Source organism: Battus philenor, unplaced genomic scaffold, assembly GCF_028537555.1.
Source record: "Battus philenor isolate CCGP_79_NKW_IND1 unplaced genomic scaffold, ilBatPhil1.0.hap1 SCAF_4, whole genome shotgun sequence".
Lineage (NCBI taxonomy): Eukaryota > Metazoa > Arthropoda > Insecta > Lepidoptera > Papilionidae > Battus > Battus philenor.
The window spans coordinates 14,645,495-14,669,710 of record NW_027181704.1 but is presented as its reverse complement, the minus strand read 5'-3'; the positions used below and the strand labels follow the sequence as shown (position 1 = coordinate 14,669,710).

At 32.9% G+C, this 24,216-nt stretch overlaps 1 protein-coding gene across 1 annotated transcript in view; it reads left to right on the top strand.

Annotated features, from left to right (window-relative positions):
• Positions 1 to 24,216, top strand: part of LOC137928809 (uncharacterized) — an 83,974-nt gene that overhangs the window by 40,902 nt on the left and 18,856 nt on the right. The window contains exon 2 of the mRNA XM_068771793.1: positions 17,174 to 17,536. Coding sequence (XP_068627894.1) covers positions 17,174 to 17,536 — 363 coding nt within the window. The remainder of the gene's footprint in view (positions 1 to 17,173; positions 17,537 to 24,216) is intronic.

Genomic DNA, 24,216 nt, shown 5'->3' with positions numbered 1-24,216 from the left:
ACTATTTTGTTATGTTTTGTGCAATTTTTTGTATGTGTGTTTTTTTCGTAATTTATGGCGTAATTAATGGGAATGATACATTGATATATAAAGCATGCTATCTAGCAAACTAAAGACATTTTATCAGTATTTTTACCTTAACTATTTTAACCTTTTTTTCGCTAATGTAATATATAGATAAAGTGAAAAGAAAAATATCACTAGCATGAATAGAAACAATGCTTTAAAATGACTCGACAGGGAGCAATGTTTTAGAAGTTTGCTGTACACGCGAAGACGGGGGACTATTTGTGAACATTATTATCGCGTACTCGAGGCGCGATTCTAGAGCCGTGACTTGGAACTCGTCGACAATGTTCCTTCGCTTATTTGAAATGCTCCGCTTCGTGAAGCGTGGCTCCTGTGTTCTAGCATAATGAGATCTTTTGGTATCCCGATACTTATGTTTTGAAATTTCAATGTTATTTTTTTATTTTTACATATTTAAGTATTAAGCGATAATACAGAAAGCGAAAACAATTTTCCAAAGAACTTTTTGTCGTAATAATAGTATTTATTTATTATGGAGCAAAAATTGTTTTAAATTTATCCAGGGATGCCACTTCTCACAAATAAGTTTTCTGTAAAACAATCCATAGTTGCACAAAAAAGAGTTACGTTACGTTGAAACGTAGACAAAGATATAACAAAACATTATATATGCATATCCACTACATGTGGTCATAATTAGTAGCTATAATAGTCAAGCAACTAGCGTAGTTCTCGTTTCAGCACACAGACGTACACTGCATGGCACAGGTATATCTCAAAGATATCTATAGGGCATATACCGATGGACAGACAGCCTATTATGGTATGCGGTGTGGTATTATAGTACGCAAAGAACGCTGCAGTCCAACATCTGGAAACTTATTTATAAGCATTGGTAATTAAATATAATCCTGAAGATGCCACGTGGAGGGGTGAAACACGTGTTGAGTGATTTGACGGAGGCAGTAGTGTAGTTCGCATTGTTTGCCGCATGCGCATTTGTCAGCGGGCTGGCGGGCGGTGTACATTGTTGCACGACTACCACTGCATGCGCGGAAGTGGCTAAATATTGGTCCTTTTCTTACTTAGGATGGATTTCCGCAAGGTAACGCCAGATTCCATTAAAAATCCAATATACATAATTCACAAAGTGTAAATTATATAAGACTATATCCTGGGATTCGAACCCGTGGCCTACGATCGCAAGTCTCAGTCCTGTAACGTTGAGTTACTACTGCACTACAAAAAATATAATTAGTCAATAAAGACTTTTAAAAATTTTAATTTTGGTATATGAATTATGTACAATTATGTATGCTCATCAAAAGATGGATACAAGAGATATCAGAAAAACTGTATTAACTGTATTCTCTGATCCTTTCCAGGTAAAATTGCGAATAGATAGAAACTTCTTATGAATATAACTCCTTTAAGTTCTTCATTACTAAAGTTCGTGCCCGCCTTCCGGTAGATTTATGGCGGCACAGATACAGTTCTGTCTTTAACTCGCCTCAGGGCACTGACATAGTTTGCATGCTGAATGCTACCTTCTGTATGTCAAAGAAGTAAATTCATGTTTATACGGCTGCCTAGTTTTATTTCAGTGGTAGCTCAGCGGTAAGAATTGAGACTTGTGTTCATGGGTCGAGGATTCATTTCCCGTTATACAATCTTTTATAATGTATACCTTTTGCTTTAATCATAAAGTATTACGAAAGCTCATATACAAGTTTCCAAAGGTTGGGCAGTGTCATTCGAGTGCCATAATACCACACTGCGATCGCCAACCCTCCTTCCAAGCGTGGCGATTACGATACATCCCCGCATACATATATTTAGGAAATGCCTATGCCTTACAGTAGACATCTATGGCCTTAAAGGACTTTGGTAATGACACTGATCAAGTCATATATACTAAGTTTTCTTAGAGTAACCAATAAGTAAAACAATGCATTACCAAGCACTTATGTAATGTATAATTGTAATACATAGGCGTATATATACATATATAATAGCTCTTTAATATATAACCCTTCACACCGCAAAATAATTTTTATATTCCATCATTAATGTACATTTGAAGCCAAAAACTAAGTTATCGTAAATATATACAAGCAAGAACTTACGAAAATAAATAATATATTAAAATCATGTAAACGTTAAGAATATATATATTATGTTGAAATAGCCCAGCGAATTAAGAAGTAGGAGTGGCAGTGGGCAAGTTACATATCAGACTCCAGATCCGGAGTGAAGACCACGGACCATACATAAGAGTACAGACTTCTTTGCTGAGGTCGTCGACGCTTGATGCAGCCCGCTTTCAACTGGTTTTGTAGGAAATATATAGGGATGCTTGTATCCAGGAGTGAACGTATTACAGATTAAATACAAAAAATCAAGAAAGAACTTAAATGCATATAAAGATAAAATACTCGACCTTATCCTATATATTATTAAATATATATTTATATATTTACTCTCTTTTATTCCGAGATATAACTTGCAATACGCAAGGAAATGCTAAAATCGTGCCTCACTCTGATTTTTATTTTCCCAACAATAACCTAAAATTCAAAATAAAATTAAGAAAAGGTTTTTTATAACTTTATGAATACGTACATTCATATATATATATATATATATATATATATATATATATATATATATATATATATATATATAATATACACACATGAGTGTGAACATGTTGAAATTCAACTTAATAACTTGCGGAAGTCCATCCTAATCCGGTGTTTAGCGCTGATCGGTGTAACATCTCCTGAGGATGCCCCGTGGAGGGGTGAAACACGTGTTGAGTGAATTAACGGTGGCAGTTGTGTAATTCGCATTGTTTGCCGCATACGCATTTATCAGCGGGCTGGGGGCGGTGCATTTCATTGCACGACTACTGCTGCAAAGCGAAAGTAGCTATATATTAGTCCCTTTCTTAGTAATTCAACTTAATGTTACTAATTAGTAAATATGAAATGAAAAACTAGAAATTCCGTTACCCGTTTAAAAGAACAAATGAAAAATTTCATAAAAATGTGTAGTTTGCTGCCGATGTACAAATATATACTATTAAATAAATAATATTTTTGAATCTCAAGTATCTAAGCATATAAGTTATAATAGTCCGAAATTTTATTTACAATTTTTTACCAGAAATTTTTTTGCCACCTTATAACTCGTCTGCAGCCGAACCTTTGATAATAATAAATGTAAAATGTTTTTATATTTTTATTCTTTACTCTTTAATGTACTCTCAAGGATTGAATAACAAAAATAGGATTAAGTGAGTATATTCCGCTAACCTAAGGGTTTGCCAATATTTGAAAAGTAAATACAATATTTAAGTTACAAGTTGTAAGTACAAAATGAATTAAATAATCGAATAATAGATTATTAATAAATACGAATGAGCCAGTTAATATCACGTGGAACGAGCATCCAAGTAACATAGTGAGGATCACTTAAAACTTGTGATAGAAGTCTGATCGGCATATAATTAATACTAATGCCTTGCAATTAGACCTGAAACCTGCTATTCGAGTCTTCGGCCTTGAGCACCATACCTGGTCCATATTTTTACGCTTTGGAACTAGCACCCACAAGTCGTATTTTATTTTTATTTGTAAAAATTTTCGTAAATTAAGATTGAAATACATACATATATTGGTCATGGTGTCCGTTGATACTTACTATGGTTGTCTGTTAGAGATTGCCTTGTGTGATAAGACCGCCCTTTATACTTTTCTATATAATTGTGAAACTATTTAAATGTATCCTAACATGTACAATAAATATTAAAGAATAAAAAAATAATTCAGTCATAGCCATGCGGTGCTTAAAATTTAACCCTTAATTAGGCGCATTAAGAAAATCACTCAATTAGGCGCATGGGGTCTTAAATGACCCCAAAAAAACATTGGGAAAGGAGTATCAAAAAGGAATAAAATTTAATGGATTTCTATAGTAATTAATAAAGTTCTTTAATATACTTAACTTTAAGAAACAAATACTTACCATGACATTAAAAATATTAAAAAAAAACTAAAACAGTAAACCTCTCTTTAAACTAATTTTTTTGGCATAGCCGAGATCAACTTAAGAAATAAAGTTTATTCAGTCTCATCAGCGGAATCTTCTGTTCTGCATCCGACGCAGTAAATCCTTGAGTGTTGCTGACAAATAAATTTACGACACTTGAAACATTTTGTTGGCACTTTTTTGGCGTCCTTTCTAGGACATGATGAACAGCGCCCGCGCATAGCTGTCGATTGATAAACCGCCTTGTTCACATTATAAACTTCATAGAGCCGTTTTTTTGTTGTCGCTGGTACAGCACGTAGTTGTATGCGACGTTTTTGGTGATCTTCCACAAGTGCCGCAAGTATTTTCTTCAAGAAAATCCGTCTTGAATATGTCCTCAATTTCGCTTTCTGAATTATGAGCACTATCAATAACAGCATCGTTTAAAGTTTCGTCTTGCGAATCCGAACCAGCAACATCTTGCTCTTTATCAAGCACTTCATCCAGCCATTGCAATACTAGTTTGTGGTTAGGCATTTCAATTCAAAAAAAAAAAAGAAAAAGCATAGAAAAAACTCAAAAATACATAAAGAAATCATACCGTATCAAAATACACACATACAAAGATAAATAGTAAACAATATACTAATATAAACACAAAAAAAATCACAAAAGTAAAAACTTACCTTCGCCAAAAAATGTAACGTAACTGGGCGCATGGGGTCAGCTCTCTAAAGGACAGCGATGCATGCATATGCGTTAATGTTCTGGATGTGACTAATTCGCGTACCCCGGGTGGAGTGAGGAAGCTAGAAAGAGCGTTAGTACGCTCTGAAGACTGTAAGCCATAATTTTTTGAATTTCAAGTGGCCCTGACCCCATGCGCCTAATTAAGGGTTAAGATACAAACGACAACGCGAGGCAAAATACTATAAGCGCCATCTATCGACGTTGTCCAAATTAACAATATTTTGACATGTTTATAAACTATAAAGTTAATTGTTCAGATTGAAGTCCAAACAAAAGAGATTATTTTTAAATGTCTTCTTAAAATGTTAAGCAAATTAACCTATTAGTAATTAATGTTAGTAACCTGTTAGTAACATAAAATTAATTTATTTATTTCACAGTTATTCAATAAACTGATTAGTCAGATATAACAAACATTTTTTTAACGACAAGCGAATTGCTTCCGCCTGTATAAAGTCAAGGCAACTAGTAATACACATTAAACTTTGTACTAATAAATATAGATAAATAAGTAATTGAGTTACCTCGTATTAAAGATACTGATAGCTAAATGTCGCGGTAAAACTCTTATAGAAACATGTTAAATAAACAATTCCATGGGTCAACAACTTTAACTGGTAAATCGTTCATCAATGATTCAACACAATTACCTTCAGTTGGAATCTGCATTAAATTTTAATATAACTCGACCAACTATTCTCGGTATGGCAACTATCGAATTGCAGAACTAGTGGAAACGAAGTTATCGGATTCAAACAATTTGCATTAACGTTTCGCGCGGTTAAACCGTCCGGAATAGAGTCCAGAGCAGTTACCGTTTTATTAAACGGTCGGATATTCAAATGACATCGCCATTAAGGCGTGCATTGTGAGGAAGCAGTCACGCACGGGTTTAAGCAATGCTTAACAAACCGTTTTGCATGAGGTTTTGAGAACTGTATTAGAATCATATGTCGGACGTCACGATTCTATGACATACACTTACTAATTTAAAAACTTATTTGTTTTAAAAATGCAAACTGCTGCATAGAGATTATAAACCCGGACAAAGGATGAGATTGAAATAATTCTTCATATATATATATATATATATATATATATATATATATATATATATATATAGAATACTGTAAGTCGACATTTTCAAATATTTACCGACTCATCACGATATCGCAGGAATAATTAGAGGTAGACTAATAAAATTTGGTAAAATGTTTTGATTGATTGATGAATTGTTTTGATAAGTAGATATTAGCTAAAAATAAATATTATAAAATTAAACTCACTAGTAAGTGGTGTAATTAAATTAAAGGTATTAAATTTTGCCATAATTTACTTTTTACTTTGACATGCCTAGAATGGATTTTATAAAATCACAAACACAAAGGCAGTTCGGGCCATGAGACGAGCGGTTGACAGCTTGTATTATAAAATAAACAAGAGTTTTTGTGTGACCATACATCAGGGCCGTTTAAGGCTAGCGGTAAGAACTGAGACTTGCGATTGTAGGTCGCGGGTTTGATTCCCGGTATACAGTCATAAATAATTCACAGTTTTTGGATTAATTTTTTTTTAATATTGATATTACTTACAAGCGAATTTCCAGAATATGGAAAGCTACGTGCTCTGCGTACCAAGCGTGGCGCTTATGGTATATTCCCCATAGATTCTCTGGGGGAGGCGTATGCCATACAGTGGGCGTTTATAGGCTACAACAACGATACATCATGGCGCGTTTAGACCCCTAATAGTTATGTATTTGAAGTTAAAAAATTCCATAATATTGAAGGAATTTGATTGCAATTTTTCTGTATTTCATATGGGTATTATATTTAAAATGGATAATAATATTAATATACGAGTACAATTAATGTCTATAATTCAATTTTTCAAATTAGTTCTATAGCGATCTCCATATACAATTTCAAACATTTGTATACACTGCATTTAACTCTGCTTATTTATATCTAGCTGCCCCTCGCCTGCTTCGCGTGGCTTACATTGATTTTTGTGGGTGTCGTTATATTTTTATACTATAAGAATTTTTCTAAAACAAAAGTTAAAAAAAAAGTTAAAAAGCCTAGTTACATCTTATTACATTAGCTACTTACCAGTATAAGTTCCGTCAAAATCAGTCCAGCCATTTAAAACATTATCCGGAACAAACACACAGCGAAAAGCGGGGCGATTATGGTATATCTCCCATATATGTCTTTGGGGAACACCTATGCCTTTGAGTTTTGATTGACGCCAAATGGTTGATAGATAGAGACAGCTATATTTATGTAGCTTGTATGGAAAAATCAAAGTGTCATTTTTAAAATTTTTGACTACACCGATACCTCACTTTGCGTCGTGATCACGTTCCGAAAAAACACGACGCCAATTGAAACGCTGCAAAGTGAATTAAGATTTTCTATATTTGTTATAGATGCCATGTAAAGATCGAAAATAGGTTACGAAAATGCAACTATTTAAAAAGAAAATTAAACAAAGTAAACCTTTAAAAAACATAACTAATATAACTCTGCTAATAAATAAATTGGAAAAATATATACCTTTTTTGTAACCAGAAACAACACGTTAAAATTGATATAAATTTATTCTTCTCTTTTAAAAAAAGCACTACACACTAAATTACAACACACTACGCAATTAAAAATGAACTCAAAAATTAGCAAAACAAAGTGAAAATGAAACAGTATTAAAATTACGTTGATTTTTAGTTAGAAAGGGAATCCCCGAGTTTTGATGGCATGGCGCAATTAGAAACCAAATTTTTGCCATCTTTTGGAAAAAAAAAGAAAATTAAAAAAAAAACCAAAACAACGCAACCTCGAAAATCTAACGACGCACAGTGAAAATCAGTACTAATTAAGCAGAGACGCAACTTCGAAAAAAAACTCAAAACGAAACGACGCAAAGCGAGGTATTAGTGTAATTGTAATTATTTTTCAACATAAAATTATTCGCCGTGCCTTAACGACATGCTATTATGACAAAAAGAATGAGATAGCAAGCAACATGTCTGTAGCTTCATTTTTATTTATAATAAATAGATTTTCAAATCTGAAATTTATTCTTAGTATGTTACGGAACCACTTTTCCCAGTTTCATCAAAAGATAATAACATTCCAAAAGGGATATTTTATTACGGAACTACTGCGTACTGATAGAGACACTTGTTAGAAGAACTCTTCGTCGGAATTTGTTAGTATAAGCACCTTTTCCGAAGTGCACAAACAGGTCCCTCGTTTGCTTAATTCATTTAATTGAGGTAAAGAAAAAGAAATAACTGTGGGAGCAGAGGAGAATTTTCAAATGAGAATACTGAGAAGGAAAATTTAAATGATAAAAGAGGCCGACACGATAAATGACAAAGTAGAAGTGCGATCGTTACTGTCAGATGCATGTACCGTTGGCAAAGAAAACCCGTTATTAATAGCGAGGGGGCAGCCCGGGGCTTCCGTTGGGAAATAATATACTGTGACCTTTTGCACTGACGGTACCGAAAATGCGAAGCTCTCTCATAGAAACTCTACATTCTCGCTTAGGTAGTGTTTATGGCGTCTGCATTAAAATCATGTCACTGCATCATATCTTGTGGAACGTTTGGTATTTTAAAATTTAATAGAATTTGGTCTTCCTTAAACAAAAGAACAGATATCACTGCTGGCATTCAAAAGCCAACAATTCAATTCAAAGTTAACAAAAAGTCTACAAACTCTTATGATCGATATATATATATATATATATATATAAATCACACGCTTTAATTATATAGTTTTGCTATTATATACTCACAAAGAGATGGATTTATTTATTATGGATTATGATATATATATATATTCTTCCTGATTATTCTCCGTAACTGTAATACTTTGCGACGCAGAGTAAAGTAAAATATAAAAAATGTCTTCAGCCATATAGTGGGCTACCTTCACTATTATTTACAATCAAGAATGAGGACATGAGCAGACGAACAAAACGAACTAAAGTGGTCTAACGGATTTTCATTTTCACATATATATAAATATACATATATATACACACATATATACATATATATTTATATATATATATCATAGTCTCTTTGTGAGTGATAGCAAAACTATATAATTAAAGCATATAGTGTGAATTATATAAGATTGTATCCCGGGAACCGAACCAGCGAGCTACGCTACAAGTCACAGTCCACTACCGCTATGCACCCACTACTCGTATCAGTAAATAACAATAAACTTGTCATGTTTGAATATACACAGTGGAACGATTATATGTTAATGTGTTTAATTAAAGGTAGTGTTACATGACATATATAATTTGACGTGAAACACCTGCGACTTGGGCTGGCTCGTTAGCAACCTACACTACTTAATGTTCTATTATGGTTATTGTCATGTTCCACTATGTTATTAACAATTTCATCACTATTACAACCGTAATGTAATTGAATAAAAATCTTGTTAAAATCGACTTTTTATTCTTAACTCTTTGGTTTTCTTTTGTGTTACATATCTTTTATTTTAAATGGTCCCCGCTATTAGGGACCTCTCGTTCCCCTATCTCGTGTGGGACAGGGACTTTTTATTTCTCATAATTGATTCACATTTTTTATTATTATCATTCTCTTCTTTTATGTATCATATTATCTGTCGTAGTTTTTCTTTCATTCTACAATTTTCCCCAGTTTTCTCTTTCATTCCATTAGCCATACATCCATCCTCAACCACTACATTCTAGGTTTCCTTACTATTTTATTTTGCAACATTACATTTATTGTTCAAACATTTAACACATATTTTCTTTATAATTATCATATTATATTATACTGTTTATTGCACTATTTTTGGTACTACTTTATTTATTTTATTTCTATGTTTTAGTGTTTGCTTTACTTTTTTTTTATTCATATTCAAGTGTATTTGAATCTATTACTGTGTTTTATTTTTACCTTTTATCACCACCTTCCTGCAGTAGCTGAGGAAGTTTACATATCTTTGAGCAGCTGTAGTACAGCGGTCCAGTTCAAATCAAAATTCAAATTCAAAAGGGACCGGAAAGTAATGTCGTTTCTGTCGACATGTTTCACGTAAAAACCGATTGATTTTTACTGCTCCGGCCTTGAAAATTTGTGTGTATTGTTAGGATTCTTAAAGACAAGAGTTAATAGGTTTCTTCTAGATAAGCATGTACCAACGTAGATTTCGTCATCGCTTAAAATCAGGTGAGACAGAGGTCAAATATATTTGGGGGACCGGAAAGCAATGTATCTGTCGACATATTTTAAAGAAAAACCGATTGATTTTTGAATTAAAAATTTGTATACTATATGGCAAATGGTTGTTGATAACGAAGGTGAATATATTATTTATTAGAAATAAAAACTTGTTAAAAATGTAGTCGTGTGAATTTATCTTAAGAAAGCGTCATTACTTTTCAGTCAACCTAATATAAAGAAGTTTCGCCAACGCCGCGCTTAGTACGCGATTATAGTATATTCTCACAATGATTTTTTTGAGAGAGGCCTTTGCTTTATAATGGGCATTTATGAGCTAAAACTATTACTACGTATATTTATTTTTGTTTTTATCGTGATAATGTTAATTCTTAATTAAATATGTACCCACCAGTATATTTTGACAGCTAAACAAAAATTTTAATGTAGTTTAAGTAAATGTTTCGATTCAGTCTGTGATTTCTGCGTTTGGTTGCATTTTTTTTTTCTGTTAAATAACGAAAAATTTAAAAAAATGTGGAGAATTAGTGATCTTCGAGTTTTACACTGAGCATTTGGTATTTTATATTTATTCATAGATATGATCAAAAAACTATTACAGCTCCTACTCGCCCTTATAATTAGCAAAAAATGTAATTAAAAAATAATCTCATTAGAGAAAATTAAACATGTCATTTTTCCTCCATAAGTACATACTTAGAGTCTTAATAATAACGTGAAATAAAATATTCTCTAATCGCGACGTCCCCGAGTCTTGTGCTTCAATAAAACTGGTGATTCATTTTAATTTACGATAAATAGATTTCAAATCGCTATATTATTCTCAGTCAGCCACGCTTCACGGATCTATTTTTCAGACAAATCAGCGGGTTTATTTCGGCCTTCACGTCACGGGTGTGAGGCTTAAAGGCTGCAATCGATACTCAAGCCTTAATTAAATTAAATATAGCTTTCTAAAAATAAGCTTTTGACCAAAATCGAGTGACAAACAACTGGTCAATTAACAACAGTTTTGTGAAATTATGTTTAAACTATAAATCAATTATACTTCACATGAAGAGAGATGATGGTGAAGAATAATGAGGAGATATAGTCTACTGGCTTACCTTCAATCTGTTATTACAGATGCGAAAAATTAAAAGTTATGTATTCATGTGGTAGCCCAGTGGTGGAGGACTGAGACTTGCGACAGTATATTGCCGGCTAGATTCCTGGGATACAATCGTATATAATTCACATTTTGTGCATTAATTATATAGGGTTGCCACTGCTCATAAAGCTGCATCAATTCCGTACCATAATACGACGCTACGATCGCCTATTCGCCTACCAAACGTGGCGATTGGGGTATATCCCCCATACATATATATAACTGTAACAACAATGCAATCATGTAATATATTTCATATTTATGTTGTATTCTCTGTTTTTATTTCATATCGGCAACAAAATTTACAATGTCACATGTAAATACAAATCACATAAAAAATACAGAACAATTGAATTTCAGTGACAGACAATCATAACAAAAAACAATAGGCAGCACAAAATAAAAAAGTGAATTCATGAAATAAAATATCACATCAATGATTTGAGAATTTTGTAAATAAATATTACTCTACAACCTACCACTTTATAAGAGTTAAAATTATTAATTTATAATCGTAGTTTTGTCATTTCAGCCTATAGACTACACTGCAATGTATAAACCTCCCGAAAAGGAAAGCCTATGCTTTTATAGGAGGATATAGTATAATCGCCACGGGTTAACAGGTTCGCAGTTTGTTATTATAGTATGCAAAGGACGTTATTGCCTATCCTCTCGAAACTTGTTTATGTGCAGTAGCATTTCCATATTATTAACGGATGAAGTGTGAATTATATAAAATTGCATCTTGAACTCCCGAACTATGATTGCAAGTCTCAATCCTAACCGCTAAGTTCTGTTCGATTTTTCATCAATATTTTCTATATGTTTTTGCTTAAATGAAAACAGGGCATCCTGGTAAATATCTAAACTAATTATTTTTATATCTATTTTATCGTTATCATAATTTCAGTTATAGGAAGTCGACTGTTGCACATGTAACTCCGCCATATGTTTCTAATAAGCACAGCTATTTGCAATTTGTCAATTTAAAGTTAAATCTCACTGTCCAGGTTCTGTTCAGTTAAAAATATTTGCATATACAGCAGATTCCAAAAATATTAAACTATAAGTAACTTAACATAAACGTTCTCCTTATAATACTTGTGCAATTACCAACTACTGTAGCAATTATTTTATATCTTGTATTTGCAAATTTAAATGACAATTTTTCAGCAAAAGATTCGTTTAACTTAAACTGTAATTAATTTAAAAATAAATAGTTTGACAAACACAATACGGTGGTATCACATAATAGTGACCAATCAATGTTCCTTTATATTACGAAGCAGGTGTGTATCATTTCTCCTCGTCATTTATTTAAATATATTTAATTGTGGAAATTTATTAAAATGCACATAAATTTATCATAATTTTAGCTGTAAGATGTCCAATATTGGACATAGGACTATAAAGTCTTTCGACGACCTTAACAAAGACATTTGTCCTATTAATGAATGAAAATCCTACTCTGCGCTTGGTAGAGGCCTTCACTTAAGGTTCCGTTAGGTGATATTAAAGATATAAAAAAACCTTATCAAATCAAAATTGTCATATCTTTTTATTGGACTGTATTATCTTGGATGTACTTTTAACAGTGAAGTCTGTAATAGAAATGTTTCAAAATATTCTCTAACATCGTAAATAATAAAATCATAACAAAAAGTACATTTCTCATTCCTTTATCCTTCAATACACACTCGTAAAGGCATACCGTGTAAAAGCCAAGGACGGAAAGGTACACAGTGATCCCTAACATGTCGTTTAACTTACCCTTAGGTGCTTTGACAAAATTAAATATAAATAACATTAAGGGTCCGTCAGTCTGGGGATGGAATTAAAAAATAATAGTGCTTGAGGGGATTGCTAGAATTGTCATGACGGGGTGAATGGAACCGACTTTGGAATATTTTATCAAATCACAATTTTCTTTACATTCCTTCTCCTTCTTAAGTTCTATTATTCACTACTATAGAACATGGCTGTTTTTCTAAAGTTCTTCGTAGACTATGTTTCACCGTTTGTACTGTTCTTTGGCGGAGTGTATTGCTTCGGCTACTGTAGTAGCATGTGGCTACTGCCACGTCAGCATTCGAAATTCAAATCTATTTCGAACCGTTAAACGCATTTCTGCATTTTATAGAAGATTCAAAACTTAGATCACAAGCTCAGGAACTATGAACTTTTAGATCTGTGGAAAGCCGGTTTATTCAAAATGTTTTCTATTACCGCTTGCCAATTACGCTACTTACATCTTCGATTGTTGATTGATCTGCGATTATTGAAATCATAGTTCTTTTACAATAGAATAATACTTTTTTCGTTTACGATAAAATAAATAGTATAAAGCAAAATATCTTTATACATGGGTCATGACTTTTCGACATTTCCACGTGGTCTCTCACTTTGAGACTGAATCTATAAGGAGATCCGTAGACGAAAGAAAACAATGAAATTACCTTACATATCATAGCTCATTGGCAAGTTAGTAATAATGAGCAGGCCACATAGTGAATAAAAATAATGGCTGTTAGAACCTTAAGACTACGGAGTGCAGGGGAGAACCATAGCGTCTGAACGTCTCTCCCTATAGGTCTTTTTGCAATTCTGGTGTGGGGGGACCCACATCCAATAAATGTCCTATGGCCATAACGATGATATTTGTGTTGATTCTATATTAATACAGACACATTTGTAACTAAAAAAAACTACACGAGATTCACACTTTAAAATTAAAATGTGGATTATATGTTAAACAAGTTTTAATAGGAAGCAAATTGCATGCGTAACGCAGAAATGAAAACATATCTAAATTGATGCTTATGTAATTCGCAAATACTATTATTGTTAATTTTTTTTAGATTTTTTAATTTATTGTGTTGAGTTTCCGACTGCGTATAAAATTAATTGTCGCAATCGTAACAATGTTTACGAAACAACAAAATACGCCTTAATTAAAACAAAACAGTCGCGGTGCCTAATTAAAAATGTTACTGTTTTGCGACACCTGACACTATTTGTAGGTCGGAGCTCAACGGATGCGGCGACGTAATCATACAATAGCCTCTTGTCGCAAACTACATCCCAGCAATGAGACTTTATTCATCTCTGCTGACCCGGTAACATCATCCAAATGTGACAGGCCGGAATATTCACCTCGTTAGCGAGGATTTCGAAGACTGCAAGTGCTCTCCGGGGATTTGCGACCCAGGGACGATTTCAACGGATCCACCCGCACTACGGCGTTTGAAAAGAATATGTAATGATGTAGGGATTTTCATAACATTTATTGTAACGAATATTATACGGAATTTCTGTATCCTATTCTCAATTATCTCCCAAATTTGTCGCTTCTAAATCTGTATGTTATTTGAATTAACCTATATTTATTTATTGTTTGTGATTTATGGTTGTGTGATTCGCATTGTTTACCGCATACGCATTTATCAGCGGGCTGGCGGGCGATGCACTTTATTGCACGACTACCACTGCATGTGCGGAAGTGGCTAAATATTGGTCCTTTTCTTAACCTGTATTTATACAGGGAGATCGGATAGGTGTATAAGCTATAAAAGATTTAATGTACAAAACTTTGGCTGAAATCAATGCTTTCAATAATAATTGAAAACGTAAGAAAAAGCATTATTTCAATTTGAATTACTAAATAGAATTAATTAATGTTTACTTCTGCAGACCTAGTTTTTTCAATAGTTATTGGTTTCTCACATGTCAATAGAAAAAAAATAGTTAAAACAAACGAATGATCGCTTTTTACAGAACATTTGGAAATAGCTGTAAAAGCTATTTGCTGACTAATCAGTTATATAACCTCTTTTAAAGCTTTATAGCTATTTTTAATAACTCTTTATTACTGTTGTTACCCTGCCTGAGCTATGAATAATCGATTTGAATTTTAATAAAAAAGTGACTTAAAAATTAGTGTTTATTGTAATATATTTTGATGCACGAAATTGTAAATTCTATTTTCTGCTATATACAATACCGTAATGTTAACAATTTTCTAACGATAGCACAGGCGGCATACAACTGTCCATTTCAAAACCTGAGATTTCAATATTGATACAACAAACACTAAATTACTACTTCTTCTACTGATGACTTAATTACTTTTTTGTAGTATTTGCATCAAAACGACTAATAATAAATGGTGCCTTTTCGGTACTTTCCTAGATTACTTTGCTTCTATATAGATTAAGGTTACATTATAACTGCTATAGTTCAGCAGTATTTTACACCAAGACATCTCTTAACTCTTTCATGAGTAAAATACTGTAGCCATCTGTGGTACGGATTAGCAAAATACCAGCTCGAAGCTTTGGAATCCATATGGAGACGAGCTAAGAGACTGATTGGTAACTCTAGGATCGGTGTGAAAATTTGCCTGTTCATCAGTATTCTACAGACTGTATTTTGGAGAGTGTGTGTATGAATTACACCAAAAAAAACCCACATCTCCTTTTTTCCATCGGACAAAAAAACGTACGGATACATGTTTGAAGTTCCTTCCAACCGGGCTAAGCGTTTTGCTAATACTTTTATAGTGCGAACAGCCAGGTACTGGAACATCTTACCAGGGTCATTGTTTCCAGATAATTATAACTTAGGAATCTTTAAGTTAAGAGTGAATAGGTTTCTTCTTGCAAGCATGTACTTTCGTAGAACTTATACTTGGATAAAAAAATACACTACTTAAACTTCTTTTATTTTTTGGACTTAGATTTATAAAATCCTAACATGCTATTTTTATTAATTGGTAACAATAGAACCTTCATTAAACACCGCGTACTGGGTTAACAGTTAAATAGAGATTAGGCAACGCTTTATGAGTAATTACAATCATTACTCCAATTCAAAGACAATTCATACAGAACTCATTCCTTGCACACGTACGGCTCTTCAATTAGCGAAGCACTCAACGACTTTGGAAATTCGGTGACAGCCCTGGAATGAGCGGAGTGCTCTCAAAACTGTGCCTTTATGAAATCGTTATCAAAATCTATTCTCACTTTGTTATTAAGCGCGTTGGTTGATGAAAATTTAAGTGCTACTCAAATTTTTAGGTCGAGCCTGCTTTTAAGATGGAGCAAGGATGAATTTAAATCAGCTTACGACATCGACTCGAGAGTTGCATAAATATTAATGTCCTGCGCAATGCAGAGCGATGGTCACGGCTCGCTAAGCAGGAACCTTTGCCCAACTAAATGGAATACATCAACAATTATCACAGCTCCGTCTATGAATATTAATCGTTTATTTTCTACAAAAGTGTATTCTGATGTTCGCTTATCTTTAATATTAGATTTTCCGATCATTATTGACGCCTCCATTAAGGGGCCGTCAGTCAAAGCGGCCCGTCGCTGTTTACATTAAAAAGTAACTTTTTTTAGTGAATTAATCACACTTTTTTCACATCTCCGCCTACTTTGTTATCATTGAGGAAATATTTTTTATTTACTTACGTCCAAACTGTAATAAATCAACAAAGGATATTGTTTTTGCTTTTAAAATCTTATAAATAAGGACATTATCATTTTTATGACAGAAAAATGTATACTAATCTAAATTACAAACCACAGATTCTACGAGATATATTACTGTCAAAAGTATATAACAATCCGATATAAAACAACGAAGTGGTTTGTTTTTTTTTTTTTTGATAAAAAAAACCAAGGTTACTGGAAAATTACTTTTCTATTACGAAATTTACTATGTATAATAAATAAAAAGATTATATTTTCATTTGTAATGTTTTATAGTACATTTTTCTGGTTTATTAAGTCCTTACAAATCAGAACCTTCTTCGAATCCCGAACCATAAGCCTAAATAAATATAAATTAAAATGAGCAACCTACACTTTTATTTATTTTAAATATTGTATTATCTTTAGAAGGTTTAAAAAGTTATGAAGAGAAAGTTTTATACTCACTAAAGTTATTTAAATTTGTTTCAGAACTAAACGCTGTGAAAATAGTGAAATTGGTAGTGCCCGAAATAATTCAGTACGGTGTACAAGACGCTGTTATTTTAGACTGTGATTACACGTACGGAAATAACACGTCCGGGCTAGTGGTGAAGTGGTTCTTCAGGAACAAAGCGTGGCCGGTCTACCAATGGATCGTATCACAGAAGCCGCAGGATATGGGCATACTGCGAGGTCGCGTGGATTTGACCTACAGAGCGTCCAACGACCCTCTAAAGATGCATAGAGCACTACGCATCGTGAAGCCCAATACGGACATCTCCGGTGACTACACTTGCGTAGTGTCCACATTCATGGAGGAAGATTCGAGGACTAAGCAAATGATTGTTTTTGGTAAGTTATTTAAGTACCGTGCATAGTATGTCCCATAAATCAACGTCAGGTTGGAATGTCTGAAAATTCATTCAAAACATCAATGTTATTTGTTTTTAAAATTATTTACAGTACAAAAACTAATAATTTTCTTGTTTTGTTTAGCTATAAATTGATAATTTTCTAATTTTTTGCCTTCCATGTTAACGCGACAATCTCCCGTAAAAGATAGAAGAACATACAATGGCTTGATTTTGAAAGGAATTTTTGTTAAAAATTTTTACAACAAACAGAAGTAATTTTTCATATTTTCGTAATTTTTTTTATTAATTTTTAGACAATGTAGCACCGGAAATACAATTCGAAAATAGTCACAGTTCATTAATAGCTGCCTCTAGTCTTTTATTACTTAAGCGAAAATTAAATTTGAAATTATTGGCGAAGTACAAAAATAATTATTTTCAAAATGAAAGAAAGCTAAACTAAATACATCTGTATAACTTTTTATCATTAATTCATCTATTCATTTATTCATCACCGAACTTTCCAAAAAGTTAACTGGTCGAGGAGACATTCGATACTATGTCTACTTTTGCATATAGCATGAGGTGTTTATATATATAAAAATGAATAACTTTTACTCTTTATCACACATTAACTTAAAAACGACTTTTCATATTTCGTTCATATTTTTAACAAATTAATTCATTTCTAGAACGATCTTACAATGAAAAGTCAGAGAATAGCACTAGTAAAAAATTGAAAACCAAAATAACGATACGAAAATTGCATATTTGACAGTTAGCGCCTTTTATTATAACTTCACTCCTTTAATTGTTTATAAAAATTAATAAGTGTCTCTTTAACGGTTACAGTATTTATCTATCTATTTATTTCAAATTATATTCATACATGAATAAAGTGAACACTTTGGAATATTTTTTTGTTTCTTTCTTCTGATTGTTCTGTTTATGCGACAGGCAACTTCTGGCAAGGCAAAGTCTATGAGACATATAGTATGTGTAATTAATATGTAACTATATTAATTTTAAAATATGGTACTTTATTGAATAACGAATTTAAAGCCTTATAACGTTGGAATAGATTGCGGTAGCCAAGTAATTATCCCTACAATATTATAGGAGTTTATTCATACGAAACATCTGCTATCCGACGCACATCTCTTTTTCCGCTTAAGGCATTCGTAAGGCTTTCGGGGAAATGAAGCTGCCCCGGCTTATCTATACGGATGGCTTGTCCAATCAAGATTGTTTTTAAATTAGGATCAATGTGAACGAGACCGTCTTTATTTATTATTGTATTAAAGAAAAAAGAAAACTCGGATAAATAATATATATTTGACGATGAATGTTGAGAAATTACTTTCTGATTACACTTCGTCGAGGTAAAAGACATAATGGATATTTTTGATTTCGGAATTCTTTTGTCTGACGTTAATAATGACACAAAAATAAGGTACAGAATAAATATCAGGAAACGTTTAATGTCCAAGTATTTTTGATGACAATTTTATTACTTTTTTTTTAAATTTTGATTACTTAAAAATACGAGGTAAAGGTTAGTCTCAATACAATACAAAGCTCACTCTATTTACGAGCATATTTTAACTTAAGTCATATTAGTAAATATATAAAGTCTTACAATACTATATACAATGTAAGTAAACGGTAAAGCCTAGCGGATTGAAAGTCGAAATGGCATTGAATAGATCACATAACGCAAAGAAAAGGTAGGTACTGGGTTTTATGTTTATAGTATAGACGGAACGACAAGAGCTGCCGTCAAAAAACAAGATGGATGGATGACCTTGTTAAGGTCGCCGCAAGATGCAAACTGCCTCAGGTGGAAGGCCTATGTCGGCTGTGAACGTGCAACGTCTAAAATGTCTAAATAGTCCAGCTCTTCACGCGGCACGAGGGTTCTCCGAGTTCCTTCACCGGTTTAAGCTGAAGGAGGACCCCTCGTGCTTCTGTGAACCGGGCTTGGATCAGACCGTGGTCCACTTGGTAGCCTACTGTCCCCCCGCATCCGGAGGAATTCCGCGTCGACTCCGAATGCCGGTTGGGCGTAACATTAAATGAGGGAAACGTCGCCTCTATGTTAGAAGATGCCAAAAGTAGGGAATCGTTCCTCAGTTTTTATAAAGTAAAAATTAAACATGTTACAAAAATAAACAAGGAAAACAGTGTAATAGTGTAAGCATAAAACTGTTAATGAAAATGTGAGATAATGTAAACAAAATTGTAAAATAGAGAAATAAGAAGCCGGTATATGAATGAGAATTAGTACGAAAGAGAAAGATAGAATGAATTTTGGAAAGAAAGAATGGAACGATAGATTATGTGAAGAATGATAGTAGAGAACGAAAATGAAAAGGACAGTGAAAAAAAATTAATACGACAAGAATCGACCCTGTCCTTCCCAAAGATGGGGAATGAAAATAAGAAAAAAAAGAAATGTCTAAATAAAAAAAAAGTTATAACGGTCGGTTTAGAAAGTTTTACCTACCTATCTATATTTTTATTTATCATCATCAGCATCATTTTAGCCGTAAAATGTCCACAGCTGGACATAGACTTACCCCCACAGATTTCCAATAGAATCGGTTAGAAGTGGGTCGCATCCACCTTCTTCCAACATCCTTAATACAACACTGAGCAAGTAATATATTATAATTAAGTTAAAATTAGAAAATGTACCAAAATATATGCGTACCAATTTCTATGTTAATGTTATTAAGCAAGTAGCGAGGCAATATCGTACTAAAATTTATCCTGCGGAAGCCCGAGTTAAAATCCATTTAATAGTTACAGGAGGTTATCCAATAACACATTTCTTGAGAAGGGTTTAACGCCGCCTCCATATCGTATTGTAGGCCCGATATGGGTAAACTGTTCCTACTGTAATTTAGCAAATTGTCTGCCTTTGAATTATACAGAGTTTACTGTATCCATTCATTCGTACATTTGAGTTTTAGGTATGTTAGAACTTTCGAGATAAACAGGACGCCATCGTTTTGTGATGAGAGAGAAACAATTCGGACACTTTACAACTATGCCGCAGTTTAAAATAGGTAGACCGCGAGATGAAACATTCGCGACCTCTTAATTCAAAACAAGGTGAACAAAAATAAAAGAATCATTAAAAATTATATATTTAAACAGCAAATTTACACAAAATCACTAAACAAAGAAAAGACTTAATATATTACCGCTCCAACCGAAAAAAAATGGCATTCACTATAGTTATTTTCATCGTGTTTTTAAATATTTGCTTTCTACGAGTCCTTATACAAGATGTATTTGTCAATTTGTTTTCTTTTCTCGCTGTAAATGGCGGAGATAGGCAGAGTTATCTTTTTTTTCTCTACAATAAACAAGATAAAGTACAAAAGAGAATATTCCTGTTCGCCTTGCTAAGAATATACCAATACAATTATGATCTTATCAATATTTTTACTACTTTACGTAGCCAAAATTTTTGAAGTATAATTAAGATGTAGTTTTTCCTCTCTTGAAATTTTATTATTTACTTATCGTTATATTTGCCGGGGGCGGCGATATGTTTTACTTCTCCTTTTTCTTCCTTTCAGCTGATAGATGTCCACTGGAACCAAGGCAAAGACCTCGAAGACCGCCATGATGACCGGTCTTAGTTGCCCGCATCCTGTGACTTCCCCAACCTTAACTATGTTTTTGGTCCACCTGATGGAGGGCACCACCTACTTCACGTCTACCGTCTTGGTCGACGCTCGAGAACCTTTCGGCCGTCCGACCTTCGGTTTTTCGATTCTGATGTTTTCTCCCGTCTGTAGACAACGATATCGATTTTACCATTTATCATGATTTATTTAATAATTTCAAAGAACAGTACAAAAGATTTATTAGGTCATAATACAGCTGAATTTATTTATTTAAAATAACTTTTGACTAATTTTTTAAATAGCGGCATACTTTTGAAGGCATTCTTTACCAGTTAACCGTTTGGTGGTGCAAAGAAAAATTAATAAAGGTAGTTGAATCAAGGAATGTAAAGAAACAAAAAATTAAAATAAAATTATCAAGGCAATTAATGATATATAAACACCTTATACAAATATACTAAAGGATACTTACTATCCACTTTAAATATAAATAAATTTACCATATTTTCACATTTTAAATATTACAGTATTAAGGAATTCCGAATATTTTCGAAATAGCTCAATAACCGTATTATGAGTACTATACGGTTCTTTTATTTATTTATGCACTTTAGTATCCACAACGGATAATTCAAATACGCGTTAACTATATATACTATAAATTAACAAAAACAATTGAAACGTGCAGCGCAAAAGCGCTGCGCCGCAGTTTTGGAGGCAATAAAATGACGCCGCGCTTTTACGCCGCATAGCGGTCAGTAAAAATTTATCATTTATGTCCGTCATTAGTAGAATGTCCCATGGGCTCAATTAAGTACAAATTACAATCAGATTGATTTCACCTATTACTTACATCCCTACAACATAAAGCAAGGAGGGTTCCAAACGCATTCTAATCTGTAAAGAACCCATAATTTTTTTTTATCTCCTTTTTTTTAATACATTTAATACAGTATATACCATTTAAAAATTCTATACACTCTAAGGTATTTTTTACAAGAATTTATATACTTATATTTATTACAAGACTATTTAGAGACATTACATTGGACTGTATTGTATTATCAAAAGAGTTCCCACGAAACCAACTCCACATTTCCGATTTTATCACCGGACTTTAAAATTAATATAAGGTTTCCATCCTTTTGGTGCGGACATTCGTCGGATGCGTAGGTAATTTTGCTACTTCCATTTGAAACGTACAGAAAAACAGTAAAAAAATTTGCTTGCCACATTGTTCCATACATAGACATTATGTTAGTATATTTTCCTAATAAGATGATAAAGATTTCTAGTGATTAAACTGAATTGGCAGTGGGTTAAAAGGGAAATAAACGGCGTTGTGCTATACCTATTTTGTTATAAAATACATTTTATACAAAATATTTATTTTATTTTGTAACATTTATAAAACACAAACATTTAAATAACAGTATTTGACCACTTATTTCAGTATTTTTCAACCGTTTTTTGTGCTACCTTTGCCTTTGTAAAATTTCTATGTAACATACATAATTTTTTATTAAAGCAAAAGTATTATACTCAGGTCGAGTCCACTTTCAAATTGCCGCCCTTAAAAATCAAAATACTCCTTGTGGGGCGTAAGTCCAATGTCAGGAAACACTGATTTATAGCAATTATTTAAAAACGTGTAGTTAAAAGTAGGAAGATTAAAATTTGATACACTAAGAAAATTTAAATCGGTTTTCCGTGAAATGATAATGTACATCAAATATATTATAAATGTTTTTAATAGATTTTTAGGTAACTTTTGTTTATTCTTGTTTTATTTAATATATCATCACAGTCCTTTAAAAATGATTTTTTTTTTTAATTTGTTAAAAATCATAGATTGAAAATTTGTACTTAATTGTACGTAATTGGTACTATTAAATATTTTTAAGTGCTTTGGGACTTTTATTTTTTTCGTAAGAGGATAAAAGGTTGTCAATATATGCATTGCGAAGTGTGAATAGTCTTGAGGTATGGAATTTATCAACGAAAGTACGAGTTAGTAAATAAATATATATTATATGTAATTGCACCCATTACCCGTACCCGTACCCTATTACCGATGTTTGCAAAACGAGCATTAAATTCCGACATATTATTTTGTTATCTAATTCACTAACATACAAACAATACTGGCAAAAGAGATTTGGTCGACCATACAAAAGATGGAAAAATGATTTTTCGGAAATCGCCAAAACGGATCAGGTGACTAATGCAAAAAACAGGATTTCTTCAATACGCTGGAAGTTGCCTACTCCTCAAAGAGGGGCCAAAAAAAAAAATAACTAACGTACACTCATTAACGAACAACTTACTTTACAATAATGTTTCAGACAATTTGTAACTTGTACTATCTTATATCAAAACACTAAATCACGCACAGGTGTTTAAAGCCGCTTAGTAAAAACACGTTAGCATGATCTTATGTTTCAGATTTTTGGCTAATAATTTGTGCCTCATACGAAGCCTTCCTTGAAAATATATATCGTGTGCAATGTTGGCTTTTAAAATGTACACTTGAAACGTTGTAACGTTTCGCGCCAAGTAACTTGGATAAGTGCTGCACTCCGAAAACTCATTCAAATAAAGCTTAAGACGTTTTTCTTGCGATACTTAACAGTGGCGGGATTTAAACTTCGGAATAGCATGCTAGAGAGACGTTCCCCCAGTACATTCGTCTCGGAAGTGTCTAACATTGAAGATATGTTCCTTTTTTAAATGTAACACTCTATATTTGTGCCTAGATAAAAGTTCAATGAAGATAGACGCAGATAAAATTTCAAATAAATCTCTTTTATAATTAACAAAAACAAATATCAACGACAGCTCGAAGATTTATTCGTCTGAAGTGATAGTAGGTACGGCACATTGATTGTTCAACCAATGGCCGTTGGGGATGGAAGGTTCTCGAGCGGCGACCACGCGCAGGTAGACGTGGCGTGGATAGGACCCTCCCTAGGTAAACCATAACATAGCTAAGTTCGCGGGAAGTTACTGGAAGCGTGCAGCACGGAACCGATCATCC